The sequence below is a fragment of the Frieseomelitta varia genome, unplaced genomic scaffold (genome assembly GCF_011392965.1).
Source record: "Frieseomelitta varia isolate USP_RPSP 00005682 unplaced genomic scaffold, Fvar_1.2 scaffold_364, whole genome shotgun sequence".
Taxonomy (NCBI): Eukaryota; Metazoa; Arthropoda; class Insecta; order Hymenoptera; family Apidae; genus Frieseomelitta; species Frieseomelitta varia.
In genome coordinates this window covers 94,398-109,156 of record NW_025110106.1, presented here as the reverse complement: position 1 = coordinate 109,156, position 14,759 = coordinate 94,398, and the positions used below count along the sequence as shown (strand labels likewise).

General features: G+C 31.7%; 1 protein-coding gene across 4 annotated transcripts in view; it reads left to right on the top strand.

The window, feature by feature from the left end:
• LOC122530909 overlaps window positions 1-14,045 on the top strand; it is a 32,170-nt gene extending 18,125 nt beyond the window's left edge. For all 4 annotated transcript variants that reach the window (XM_043658308.1, XM_043658310.1, XM_043658309.1 and 1 more), the window contains one exon: window positions 13,341-14,045. In XM_043658308.1, coding sequence (XP_043514243.1) covers window positions 13,341-13,802 — 462 coding nt within the window. In that variant the 3' untranslated portion in view covers window positions 13,803-14,045. The remainder of the gene's footprint in view (window positions 1-13,340) is intronic.
• The last annotated feature ends 714 nt before the right edge of the window (window positions 14,046-14,759 follow it).

The window sequence follows — 14,759 nt, the reverse complement described above, 5'->3', positions numbered from 1 at the left end:
GTGAAGAAGAAAGTTGTCAATTTTCTGACAACTTTGAATAAAAATACTCCCTTAGATCTTCTCGCGTACGAGGATTACTAATTTCTCATTCTTCCTTCATAGTCTTGCTCTTCGAGATGCTCTGTGAAGAAGAAAGTTGTCAATTTTCTGACAATTTCGGATAAAAATACTCCCTTAGATCTTCTCGCGTATGATTTAATAATTTCTGATTTTTCTCTCAATGTTCTTTTTTTCCCGGTGTCACTAAAATCCAAGCCCGGATGATAATCTTTGCCGCTGAAAATCTGTCTTCGTCTGTCGAAAAACTCGTCGATGGCTACGACAGCTCCGACCGAAAGAAAAATGAACCGTATCTTGTAATACTTATCGGGCTTTCTCTCCTATCCACCAACTCCCCTCCGAAAGCAATTTCGTCTCTCTTCCTGTGGGGGCATTCGCTGCGCGAATAGGTTTCGAGTCGAGTAATTTCGCGGGCAAGCGCGTAATCGACGAACGAGGAAAATCACGAGAGAACGAAAAATGCAATTGCGAGAGCAGAGATCCCACGTTTATGAACAGATAGTGAGTAACGTCGGACCTTAATGAAATTCGGTACGAATCGCGAATCGGGTCCATTCTCGGCGAGCGTGAATTTATGAACACACGTGTCTCGTTATTGTTGCCCACCGGACCGTGTCATTTAGATGGAAAAAGAAAGTCCACGTGAACGAAAAAAAAAAAAAACACAAAAACCTGGGAAAAAAAGGATTTTTCACACCGTCGTTTGGCGTTTTTATCGAGAACAAAGGGGTCGGTTTTGTTGAAACGAACGTACACTCCGGCACACAAGTATGTGGACAGTGTATGAACGTTCGCGATGATCGAAATCTGTGAAATTAATGGTAAATTAATTGTGAAAAGCACTGCTTTCTATCTTATTGTTATCGGGCTCGATAGATTTTACATCTGAGTTTTACTAATTAATGGAGCGGTTCACTATATATTATGGTTTATAAAGATATTTTGATTGATTTGTAATACATTAATATTAATAGTGATTAAAGTGGCAATTATCAATGACACTACTTTCTACTATCTCAGTTGTTCATGACAAAAATTTTATCGAAAAGGAAAGAAAAACAGTTTTTTCTATACTAATCAATTCTAAATTAACAGTTTTTTTTTTTTCCTTTTCGACAAAATTTTTATCATGAACAATCGAGATGTAAAATTTATTGATTTCACAAGAAAGTAGAAAGTTATTGATAATTGCCATTTTTACGTGGACACTTTGATTGATTTGTAATACGTTAATGTTAATAGTGATTAAAGTAACAATTATTTAAAACTACTGCTTTCTACCTTCTTGTGGGATCAATAGATTTTTGGATTTAAATTGCATCAGTTATTAAAGTGATTAACTATACTCTGGTTTATATACACTTTGATTTGATTTATTATACAATTAAATATTTATTATATATTAAATGTTGAATTATATAAAATTATTACATTAAATTAATATTATATATAAATGTTGTTATTATATATTAAATGTTGAATGACTAAAATGTGTAAATTAACGGCAAATTAATTATCAAAAGCGCTGCTTCCTATCTTCTTATGAAATCGACAGATTTTAGATTTACGTAATTTATTCAAGGCCTTAAACCAAAATTATTAGAATAATTTAATTAACCTCGTGTACAACCGTTTCACTAATTAATATTTTCATCCTTTTGTCATATGATTGTTATTTTATTTACTAAATAATTTCATTACGTTCGACATTTGTGAGAATTGCCATTTCTACAATTATTTAAAAATTGTTACCAGATATATTTACTATTATTGTTGCAACTGCTAAATATTACCAGATATATTTACTTTCTACGGTATATTTCGAAAATAAATTTCATTCTGTATACGACATTCTACTCTATAAATAAATTTATAACCAAACAAGATTACATTCTGCCGAAAATGTCCAGCGAGGAAAGTATTATTTTAAGTATTTTTCCAATCTCATTTTTACTTAATTAGAACTCATCGCGATTTCTCTTTCTCATCCGTCGATTTTACTCTCGCGATAACAACAGCGAAAAGTCGTTTCTCCACTGAAAACGTGGCGCGAGTGGAAATTGACGGGAATTTTCGTGAAAATTTTCCTTTGTTGCCGACTGTCGCGAACGAACACGGTAGCAAAAAAGAGAAGCTCCCCCGTGCCGCCGATTTTTGAAATCGATGCGGAACAAGGTCAACCAAAACACGTACCACACGAGATTCACCGTTGCGTTACGCGAAATAATTCTCGTCGTAATTGGGGAAACGCTCTTCAGATTCGTTGGGCGTCAACGCAACGACGGTGGTAACATTCACAAATTTCGCCGTTGAACGAATGTCTCTCTCTCTCTCGTTTGGCAGAAAATTTCTAATTAAACCGTCGGAGTAACGCGTGTGCCGCGACGCGGAGAGATCGACTCCGGGGTTTCGCAATTAAGTTACTCGGCAGGAAAGTAGCGCGGCCGCGAGGGAACAACCCGCCGGAGGCTGCGAGGGCCATTTCTCGTCGCCATCGCCCCCGGGAGTTCTCTCTTTCTCTCGGGGAATGTGCACGCTTGTCGTCAAAGGTGTCGAAAACCGCAGCCTCCGGGAATATTGGCTCGCGCCAACGAAATCCCGTCTCTGCGTGGCGACGCTTTGAAAAGTTAGCCGCCGCGAAGGAACCGCCGTAAATTTGTTATCAACTGGCTAATTGCCGGCTGGGAAATCAACGAAAAATCACCCTAGTCGCGTTTCCTTGTTTCTGATGGTGTTTTTCTTTTCCCCTATTTCTTCCTCCAATCGATGCTGTTTCCCCGTTATGACATATTGAATTGATCTGTTATCAAGAACTAATGGTGTACATAATATATAATAAACATGTTAATTAATAATTGATAACAAACGTATTATTATTTAATAATAATATAATATTAATAATTAATGACAAGCATATTATTATTTAATAATAATTAATAATATATAATGTATTATACTATTATAATTAATATAATATTATATTATCAAAGACTAATGGTGTACATAATATGTAATAAATATATTAATTAATAATTAATAAAAAAACTTATTATTATTTAATAGTAATATAATATTATAATATTATTAATAATAATATTATATTAATAATTAATAATAAGCATATTATTATTTAATAATAATTAATAATTATAATATATTATAATATTATAATTAATATAATATTATATTATCAAAAACTAATGGTGTACATAATATATAATTAACATATTAATTAATAATTAATAACAAACATTATTATTTAATAATAATATAATCATATTATATTAATAATTAATAATAAGCATATTATTATTTAATAATATTTAATAATATATAATATATTATAATATTATAATTAATAATTAATAACTAACATTATTGTTTAATAATAATTAATAATATATAATATTAATAATTAATAATAAACGTAACAACATAAGTTAGGTTTAGGCCTTTGTTTTTTTTTTTAAATGAAACTGTATTTTTCTTCGAATGAGTGACTATCTTTTTTGAGTTAGAGAAAATCAGTGCGTTAACATTCGAAAACACTAAAATTTCAGATTACGAGAGATAAGATAACAATTCGACGCAGGTAACTTTTGAAGAGTGACCTTGAATAACCTTGAAATACCAACATATGATAAATGGATGAATTCATTGGTCATTAGCGATAGCTTTTTAACGATTATAGTCATTAGTTAACAAATATTTAACGACTTGTCGTTTCTATTCTGCATTAAGATTATTCTTTTCTAAATCTTCCTCTTCGTTTACTAAAGTGAAAATAAGATTGAGATATAAAGATTTTGGATTGAAATTGAATTCTCTTCGAAAGTGACTTTCCGCCTGCTCTTTTGATAATTAAAATCACACGACGCTGCAACAGCGACGACGATAGAAGCGATCTTGACAGCGTAGACACATTTAATTTAAATAATATTTAATATTTAAATCCCCCATCTGATTCGTCTCTTCAATCAGTCTAAGTATATATTATATATAATCTATGATAATTATATTTTTATATTTATTTAATATTTATATTTATATATTTATTTAATATTTATATTTATATATTTAATATTTATTTAATATTTATATTTATATATTTAATATTTATTTAATATTTATATTTATATATTTTATATTTATTTAATATTTATTTAATATTTAAATATTTTATATTTATTTAATATTTAAATATTTTATATTTATTTAATATTTAAATATTTTATATTTATTTAATATTTATATTTATATGTTTAATATATATTTAATATTTATTTAATATTTATATTTATTATTTTATATTTATTTAATATTTATTTTAATAATTATATATTATATAATCTATAATAGAGAATAATAATAATAATAATAATAATAATAGTAATAATAATAATAATAGTAATAATAATAATAGTAATAATATAATAAAGAAAATACTCAGGTGGCTTGGATTGTTGAACCATTCTATATATATGCGACGTTCGCCGTAAAAATGTTGAAATGTTGCATCTGGTCACGTTCAGTTGTTTCGAAATCACCTAATCTTGACGACGCGTGATCGCCTGATCCTGACAATCTTCGAGCGAAATCATCCAAGTCAGTAAGGCACATCCTGTCCCGCGTAATTATCGATCACGCCGCGTGACAAAACTAGATAGCTGGTAGATATGTACGACAGACTTGATTTGAGATAAGAGTCGACAAAGTCGAACAAAACGGGCGTGTCGGAAGACGATCAGTAAAAAAGCAACTGTTCCATCGAGAACGATCGGTCCTCGCTTTATTTAGCCGGAACGAGAGATAGAGTAGGACTGAAGAGGTAAACACGGGAACAAAGAGAGGAACGATAGGGAATCGAGAGGAGAGAATGTAATGGGAAAGGAGCTTGCGGAACGCGTACGAATGTGTCCTCTTAACGGAGGTGCTTCGTGCTCTTGCGGTGTTCGAAAAGGGACGCTCGACTTTCAACAACTCGGCTCGCATCTCGATTTTAGTGACGATTCACCGAATGCTTTGGCCAGACTCGAAGTCGTAATTACGTAAATTCCATTGAATTTTCAATTTTCATTAATGCTTTTTACGACAAATACAGATTTAACAGCACCGTCGAATACCGTCTTGGTGGATGTGCTTCGTGCTTTTTTTTTTTTTTTTCCTTGAGTGGAGGGTTTTGCAGTCCCTTGGGATTTATGGCAGTTCCTATAACCTGCATTTAACATAAATGATTTTTACGTGTAGATTGATGATTGAGTTTTCCGATGATCTTAGATTCTACTTTTTGCAGGGGAAAATTTTCAAAAACCTGCGTGGGCTTTATGTGACGATTCTTGTAGTTGTGTGTTTTGTATGGTTAGTTATTTTAGCGTTGCATGTTTCGGGAGTTTTGTCCTTATTTTTAGGGGTATTTTGTCTACTTGATAGTCTCCTATGCCCCTGGTTAGAGGGTTTTCGTGATTTGGTTGGTATGCATTTGTCATTGAAGTTTGTAAGTATTCTGCTATTGTGCGGGTATGTTGGCTATTTGGTGTAATGTCTTTGCAGGTGTGTCGTAAGGTTTATTTAGAATGATTCTTAGGAATTTATTTTGTATCTTCTCTATTTTATTTATGTGAGTTCTGGCGGCTGCCATCCACATTTGATGTCCATATATGATGATGATGTCTGACGCATATTTTGTATAAATTTAATTTAACTTCGGTTTTCGATTCGCTGTTTATTGCTATTAGTGGATATAGTCTGATGAGTCACTAACCTGTACTTCGTGCAACTAACAAATGCCCACATAAAGGTGTATGTATCGAATAAGGCAAAGAAAAGAAAAAAAACTTAAACGTACACGTCACATTTTTCAATAACTTCCACTCGTCTGTCTTCTCATTTGCCTTCGTAATAAATTCTTGAAATTGTAAACAGACTTCGTGGACGCTCAGACTATGGAATCGGATCCGTTCCATAAAAAAACGCGATTTCATTCGTCTTCTCCGTGTCTTCCTCGACAGACGAAGACGAACGAAACCTCTCGAAGGCGTCTATCCGCGGACAGAACGTGCAACGAGCAACAGACGAATTCGAAACGTGGTCGAAAAGGGTGTCGCGTCGAACGTAACACGTACTACCGGCCGAAGATTATTTTTGCCGGCACCACTACCACGCACCTGTCTCTACCGGCCGATCGATCGACCATTAACGTCAAAGCCGTCGTGGCGAGTGGGACGCGAGGGGTTGGAAACGAGGGTGAGACTAGGGTGCACTTTTGCGATCAAGTGTACCCGGCAAGTGGCAGAGAGCCGCTAGTCCGTCAGCCTGGGGCTATTACTTTGCATACATGCACGTACCAGCCTTCCATACATTGCTTGGCTGTTGTGGAGGAGGGAGGGAGGGAGGGAGGGAAATCGATGAACTAAAATAAATATACCTGCGACGAAAGCCACTCTCTCTTTGTCTAACAGTTCGTTGCGTGGCGTTTCTCTTACATTGCCTCCGCGTTTAATCTCTCCGGATCTCTTCTCTGCACGCGCTTGGAGACAGCGTCGATTGGAGACTTCGCCTTCCTGTCCGCTTTTTTCCCGTGGTTATTATTTGTAAGGTGGCAGAATCGTTTTACTTTCTAAATGTAGGATGGCCAATTGAAACACTGAAGGGTTTGTGAAAGTCATAACTTTGTTCATCTTTCGATCTGTTTTTATTCGTGAGCCAGAGAGAAATGGTGGCCATTCGAGGGATGTTTTCATTGCACACGTAATGCTGAAAAGATTCATCAATTTGTGCTTCCAAATAGAATGACAAAAATTTGTTAAAACACGTGTTTGTGAATGTTATTTTTGTCTTATATCGTTTGGTCTTTCAGTGACAACCCTATAATACAACGAGTATGATTGTATATACCACCATTAGGATTTCTCGAATCGAATAACGAGACAAGTTCAAAAATAATCCGGTAATATTGAAATTTTTGTATTAGTCGGAAAGTCACAACTTGTTTTATATTAATTTATTAATATATTATATATATATTATATTATTATATTAATTTATTAATATATCACATATATATAATATAAAATAAAATCAATAATATAGATTAAAATTAATATATTTAATATATATTATTGGTTTAATTTCAATATGTATTAATATATTTAATATTTTTGATATATGTTAATTTTAATATATATTATATTTTATTATAATATATAATATAAAATAATATATAATTAATATATATTAGTTTTAATATATATATTATTAATTTTATTTTAACGTATATTAATATAAATATATATATATATGTTTAATTAATTTAATATATATTAATTTTATATTATAATATATAATATAAAATTATTATAAAATAATATATAATTATAATATTATAATATATATTAATTTTAATATATATATTATCAATTTTATTTTAATATTAATATATTAATTTTATTTTATACATTAATATATATGTATATTTATTTAATTTAATATATATTAATATAATTAATAAATAAATTTCCGATTGAAAATTTGTTCGTGTCCCACGGAACTAGAAGATTTCGAATTTTCCACGGATAGAAAAGAAGTCTGTAGTTACTTGTCAGTCGAACGACATTACTTCATATTTGACAAATGGTTGCGCGATTCTCAGCCCTCCCTTTTCGCGCCCACGGTCGCCTTCGAATAGCAATCCTTCGAATAGGGATCTATAATCGAGGCGGCGAAAAAAAAGCATGAGAAAAAAAAGGAAGCAAACGATACGTACCGGAGCAGAGCGAATAGAGCATGAAACGCGGTTCCGTTTCGCGTGCGCGAGCATTTCGACTCGTAACGGAATCGCCAGAACAGTTAGGTCGGGACGCGTGCAACAACTTGCCGGGAGAACACGGAAGTGGACTAGTCGTTTCACAGTTCTATTGTAATCGGCCGTGGCAATTACGGGGCAAGGCGGCCCACGGTATAATTACGCGATAACCGAGCCAACCGGGAAGCCAAGTCTCGATTCAACGACTCGTCTTTATCGGCGACGCGATAACTTTCGGCCGGAGGAAGCCGAGTGTGCCTGGTCGCCAGAGCTGGGCATATTTTGTTCGAACAACGAGCAACGAACAATTTATAAACAAGTTCAATTTATCGACGACGTTGACAAGTCGACGATTTTATTCGAACAAAGATTTATTCTGTTATACGGAGTTCAATGATAAATTATATCGAGGTTTCTGCAGCCACAGTTGGACGTTGTTCGAATAAAATTTTACTCAAGGTCGAGAAGAAATTTATTCCTTTTGCACTGTATTCTACTCGTCGCGAATTTTAACATTTTTGTCAAGGAACTGTAGGTCGCAGTCTGAGTAGTTCTCTTGAAAACAAATGGCAAAAAAAGTTTCCGAATTATTTAACATTGCAGACTTTATGGTCCTGGACGCGTGGATGTTTATTTTACGTATTAGGTTACTAACATTTGATTCGTTATAGCCGTGGTGTCAGTGTGAGTCGAAAGAGTAATATAATATAATATAATAATAATATAATATATTATAATATAATAATAATATAATATAATATAATATAATAATAATATAATAATAATATAATATAATATAATACAATAATATAATAATATAATAATAATATAATATAATATAATAATATAATTATAATATAATATAATATAACATAATATAATATAACATAATATAATATAATATAATATAATATAATATAATAATATAATAATAATATAATAATAATCAAATAATTTTATCGAAAATATAAACATTAGAGCAAGTATCTCTCTTTTAGTGTAAGATCTAATTAGAGATCCGTAAATAACATTTATCGTTGCTAGTAATAATTAACAGTTATTGACGAATTGTGCGAATTTATTGGAAAAATAATTCAGCACTCGTCGAAATAAACAATTAAAATTTTACACCGTGTAAGCCAGATTGTAGATCGAGAGTGAATTGTCAGCTGCATTCTCGACTCGTTAATCTTGATTGATTCAGTCCTTCTCGCGCAATTGAACCAACGTTATTAGCGTGAATCGAACGAGTCGTAAGTTATCAGTCGGATAAATTACAAATCGAGCAATTGTCTCGTTCAGCGTAAAATCGCCAATGAAGAAGAAAGGGGAAAGTAATTTATAACTCTAAGTGATTTGTCAGCTCATCGTTGATACCATTCAATAAATTACTGTCGTTCGACAGCGTAATTCACACGGGCGAAAGTGTGACAACGCCAAAAAATGCTCGGTCCGAATTTCTAACGCGACGAGATTAATTTTTTTTTTTTTTTTCAGTCGGCGACGGTGAAAATTCGATTAAAAACGATCAAGTGCGAAATTAAATTAACAATTGCCGATGGAAAGGAAAATTCGTGAAAAATCACGCCACGCGCTCGAAGCCGAGCTAATTAAAAAATTTTTACGCCGCGAGAATCCAATTCAAAAGAGGCAATTAATAAGATTAATTGGCGAAAACGAAAACAAAGAAAAAAAAAAGGAACAAAACACGTCGCGCAAGTAGCGCGCTCGCGATTCTTGGCTCGACGAGTGTTTTCGAACGAACGTTTTCACAACGCTTATACAATATATATATAATTATATTCTATATACCTATTATAAATAATATTAAACTATTATACAATATATATATAATTATATTCTATATACCTATTATATATAATATATATATATATAATTATATTCTATATACCTATTATAAATAATATTAAACTATTATACAATATATATATCACTTCTCGGTTATAATTTAACGCGTTGCACAGCGTTTTCACTCGACTGAGAATTGCGCGGCAATTTGAATCTGTCACGCAGCGTGGATAACCGCGATTCGTCGCGGAAAAAAAAAAAGAGGGGAGAAAAAAATGGCTTAATCTTCGAACGTGCGGTCTGTCGCGCGATAATTGAACGATAATTGAGCGATAAGCTCGCTGAGAGCTTCCCCGGCAAAAAACGATTTCGCGTAACGACGTGAAAACGTTTTTTCTTTTTTTTTTTTTTCTTTCTTCTTGAACAAATCGGGTGTAAAACGGGTCGAGAGAAGCGAGTTGGCAAGTCTGTCTGCGAAACGTTCGAGCTGGAGTTATAAAAAATCAGAGGGAAACGAGATGTCGTAAACAGCACGCGTCGAAACGAAATCCATTTTCCAGGCGGTGAATAAATCATAGGATTATCAGCGGGGATCCCGAACGTAAGTTACTGGCCACTTCGCCATGGCCAGCTTTCGCCGTCTTGCAAAAAAAAAGAAAAAGAAAAAAGAGAGAAGAAAAGAGGAAAAAAGTAGGAGGATCTTCGCTTGGAAAATGGAGATCTTTTTCGCCCGGCTCGTAAACTCGCGGTGCTTGCCACGAGTTTTCATCTGTCAGCCGCGGCAGCCACTCGTTGACCCAAAAATCGAAAGAAAGTTAGTTCTGTCTTTACGAGGGATTAAGGGGAAGAGGATGGTGGATGGGAATTTAGGTTACTTTTATTTCTGAAAATGGAATGTTACTTTTGTCAGTTTAATGATTTACGATAATATATAACGAGTGATTCGTCTTTCTCAAGGAGCGAATGATAATAACCACTTGCATTGGAATGTCGAGAATATTTGGCCCAAAATTGCAATATTTACTCATAAAAATATTGAAATATAAAACATAAAAATAATAAAATATATAAATATAAAAATATTGAAATATGAAATATAAAATACATAAATATAAAAATATTGAAATACAAAATGTAAAAATAATAAAACATATAAATATATTGAAATATAAAATATAAAAATAATAAAATAATAAATATAAAAATATTGAAATATAAAATATAAAAATAATAAAATATATAAATATTGAAATATAAAATGTAAAAATGATAAAATATATAAATATAAAAATATTGAAATATAAAATGTAAAAATAATAAAATATATAAATATAAAAATATTAAAATGTAAAATATAAAAATAATAAAACATATAAATATGAAAATATTGAAATATAAAAATATAACCCAGACAAAACAAATAATAAATTTATTACTTCTTAGTATTATTAGTATTAATTTATTATTAATTAGTATTAATTTCTATCCAGTGGTATAACGATGAATTCAAAGAAGACGAATTATACGGTTTGGTCACTCGTTATGGTCCGCTTTATTTATTACCAGCGCAAGATTGTTTACAATGAAAATATTATGATGATGATGACAAAATTGTAACGTAGAATGTAAATATGTGTTATCAACCATTCCGTCAGTTTTTTTTGATTCTAAAATTGTTAGATAGTCAGTCGTCATTGTTTCAGTACTCATGAAAGGATCTGTACATTTACACTTACAAATAGATTTATAAAAAAATTTTTAACTTCCTCCGAACACGGTACGAAAAAATATATGAAATAGTCAAAGTATGGTGCTTTCTATATTCCTTATATTCCCTGTCATTTAAAACAATAAACTGTTGTATTGTCAAAAATATGAATTTACATAAAAACCTGCGATCTACTTATATTATACGTATTATACACGAAACATTTTGAAATTTCATTAGCGATATAATAAAACTAAGTAGATACTCTCGCTCATTGGTATTTAACTCGGTAGAAATCATCATAATATTAGTAATAAGTTTCAAATTTTCGCTGGAATTATCTTCGATGCTTATTATAGGTATATTTGTAATTTTTATAAATATTTAAATTGCTTACAAATCTGATCAAATCACAGTGGTACAACCGGGGACAGGTTCGAAACCTTAATTTTTAAATTCTCGGAACTCGAGCACGAAACTTCCCAAGATTTCGAACCACTCGAAACTTTCGAAGGCTTGAAACTTTCGAAACTCGGAGCGCTGATTTTATTTCATAAGAGGAATTTCTTGTTCCAAGAATTTGGAGATAACACTTTTATATAAATTTTTATTGGTCACGCTTAAACAGACAATGATGCAAACAGAAGTATTTGATCCAGTTTTTTGTCTAAGAACACTCAACATCTTCAACAACTTCAACTCTTTATGAATCTAATCTACTTTACTCCCTGCACTTCGTCTTATTGTAGAGATATAATATAAATAATATTTACTTAACAGGAGTAATGATAATAGAACAACAAATAATATAAATAAATAATATTGTGGAGATGTATAATACAATATAAATAATATTATATGAAATATAATACAAATAATATTGTAGAGATATAATATAAATAATATTTATTTAATAGGAGTAATGATAATAGAACAACAAATAATATAAATAAATAATACTGTAGAGATATAACATAATATAATATAAATGATATTATATGAAATATAATACAAATAATATTGTAGAGATATAATATAAATAATATTTATTTAATGGGAGTAATGATAGAACAACAAATAATATAAATAATATAAGTAAATAATATTGTAGAGATATAATATAATATAATATAAATAATATGAAATATAATACAGATAATATTTATTTAATGGGAGTAATGATAATAGAACAACAAATAATATAAATAATATAAATAATATTGTAGAGGTATAATATAAATAATATTTATTTAATAGGAGTAATGATAATAGAACAACAAATAATATAAATAAATAATACTGTAGAGATATAACATAATATAATATAAATAATATTATATGAAATATAATACAAATAATATTGTAGAGATATAATATAAATAATATTTATTTAATAGGGGTAATGATAATGGAACAACAAATAATTAAAGAAGACAAATAACATTCAATCAACACGAATTAACAACTCAAATAAACTCTTTCAACAACGCTGAACAATTGACACTTTTAACAGCTCTATCTGAATGCTCTCTCACGACTCTCACGACTCGTTTTTCCAATTCGCTCGACTCTGGTCTCTTTAAAAAAGAAAACCGCTCCATGCCTCCATGTTGGACTCTCGCATCACGTTCATATTTTGTCATATTTCTATGATCAACAAACAAGCCATCATCTTACATTTAAACATAACTAAACGTACAACTACAGATTAATTATAATAACCGATACTACATTATTCTTATATATATCTTTATAATATTCTTGAGTTTATAATAAATAGTTCTTAAGCAGGCTATAATATAATGTTCTGTATTTTCTAGTTTAATCCTAGATCAGTTAATCCTAGATCTGTATGATAAGTTGTGCAGGTTCCTTTCCTTAGCTGCAGAGGCCGAAAATAAAATTTATATATATATATATATATGTATACTACATTATTGTATTCTCTGCACTGGTTCGCAGCTCTCCTGGCGGCTGGCCGGCATGATCCAGACGTCGAGGTATCTGGAGGCGATGAAAATTCTGAACGGTACCGCGGCGACGATGCAGGCAACGCCGGAGCTGGAGGAATGCGTGAAGCGGCAGTTGGCGACTTCCGGCGCGCGGACCGGTTCCCGCGAGGTCGCGGAACAAGTGGTGAACCAGCTGGAAAGAACGCTGTACGACTTTCCGTGTCTGCGGGGATGCGCGGAGGTGAAGAGCTACGCCGGTGCCTGTTCCAGTTTGGCATGGGCCTGTTTGGCCCGTGTCACGCCCTTGGTCCTCGATGTGGCCCAAGCGTTGGAATTCAGGCGAGATATTCACCTGAGGCATCACGCCTCTCCGGACCCGAACGGTACCAGAATTAAGACAGTACTGTGGCCGGGTTTGAGGGAAGGCTGCCAGGGACCTTGCCTTCGCAAAGCGGTCGTCCTCACCTTTTAAGGGAGCAGGACAGTTTAACTGGGCCTAAAAATTATAATTTGGAGGGCAAAGTAAAGCAAAAGTACATATTTGTTTATTTTAACATATTATGAACCATAAGAGGCAACATTGAAAGAGAAACAAAAGAAATGCTCTTGTTTAGCATAACTTTTACATAACATTTTCTTACATTGCCTAAAAAAAAGCAACAAAAAAGGGCAAAAAAAGTTCAAACGTAAGCAACATTCTCTAGGGATTGACGATTCAACATTTTCATTTCATGTGTTATGTAATTATATTATTATAATTGTGTAATTATATAATTATTATATTATAAATCATGATAGTTGAAATAAATACAATTTATATAAATTTTATATATATATATATATATATGTTACATAATTATATTATATAAATGTAAAATTATATTTTTGTCTAAACAGAGAAATTGATATTAATTGAAATGGGGAAATCTGAAATTTGTCACATCGACAGGTTTGGTTGTTCTAACGTTAAGATATCTATAATACGTGTGTATAGTGAAGAACCTAAGTGTACAAAGAATGAGCATAACAAAAAGTATTTTCTATGACTGAAATGGGGAAATCTGAAATTTGTCATATCGACAGGTTTGGTTGTTCTAACGTTAAGATATCTATAATACGTGTGTATAGTGAAGAACCTAAGTGTACAAAGAATGAGCATAACAAAAAGTATTTTCTATGACTGAAATGGGGAAATCTGAAATTTGTCATATCGACAGGTTTGGTTGTTCTAACGTTAAGATATCTATAATACGTGTGTATAGTGAAGAACCTAAGTGTACAAAGAATGAGCATAACAGAAGTATTTTCTATAACTGAAGCTAGCTTAAGTGAGTTTGCTTAATTTGTGCAATGTTAGTTTATAGTTATGTAACAAACATGGAAATATTCATTGATTCAATTTTGTGTATTCAGCGTTCGTATAACGTTG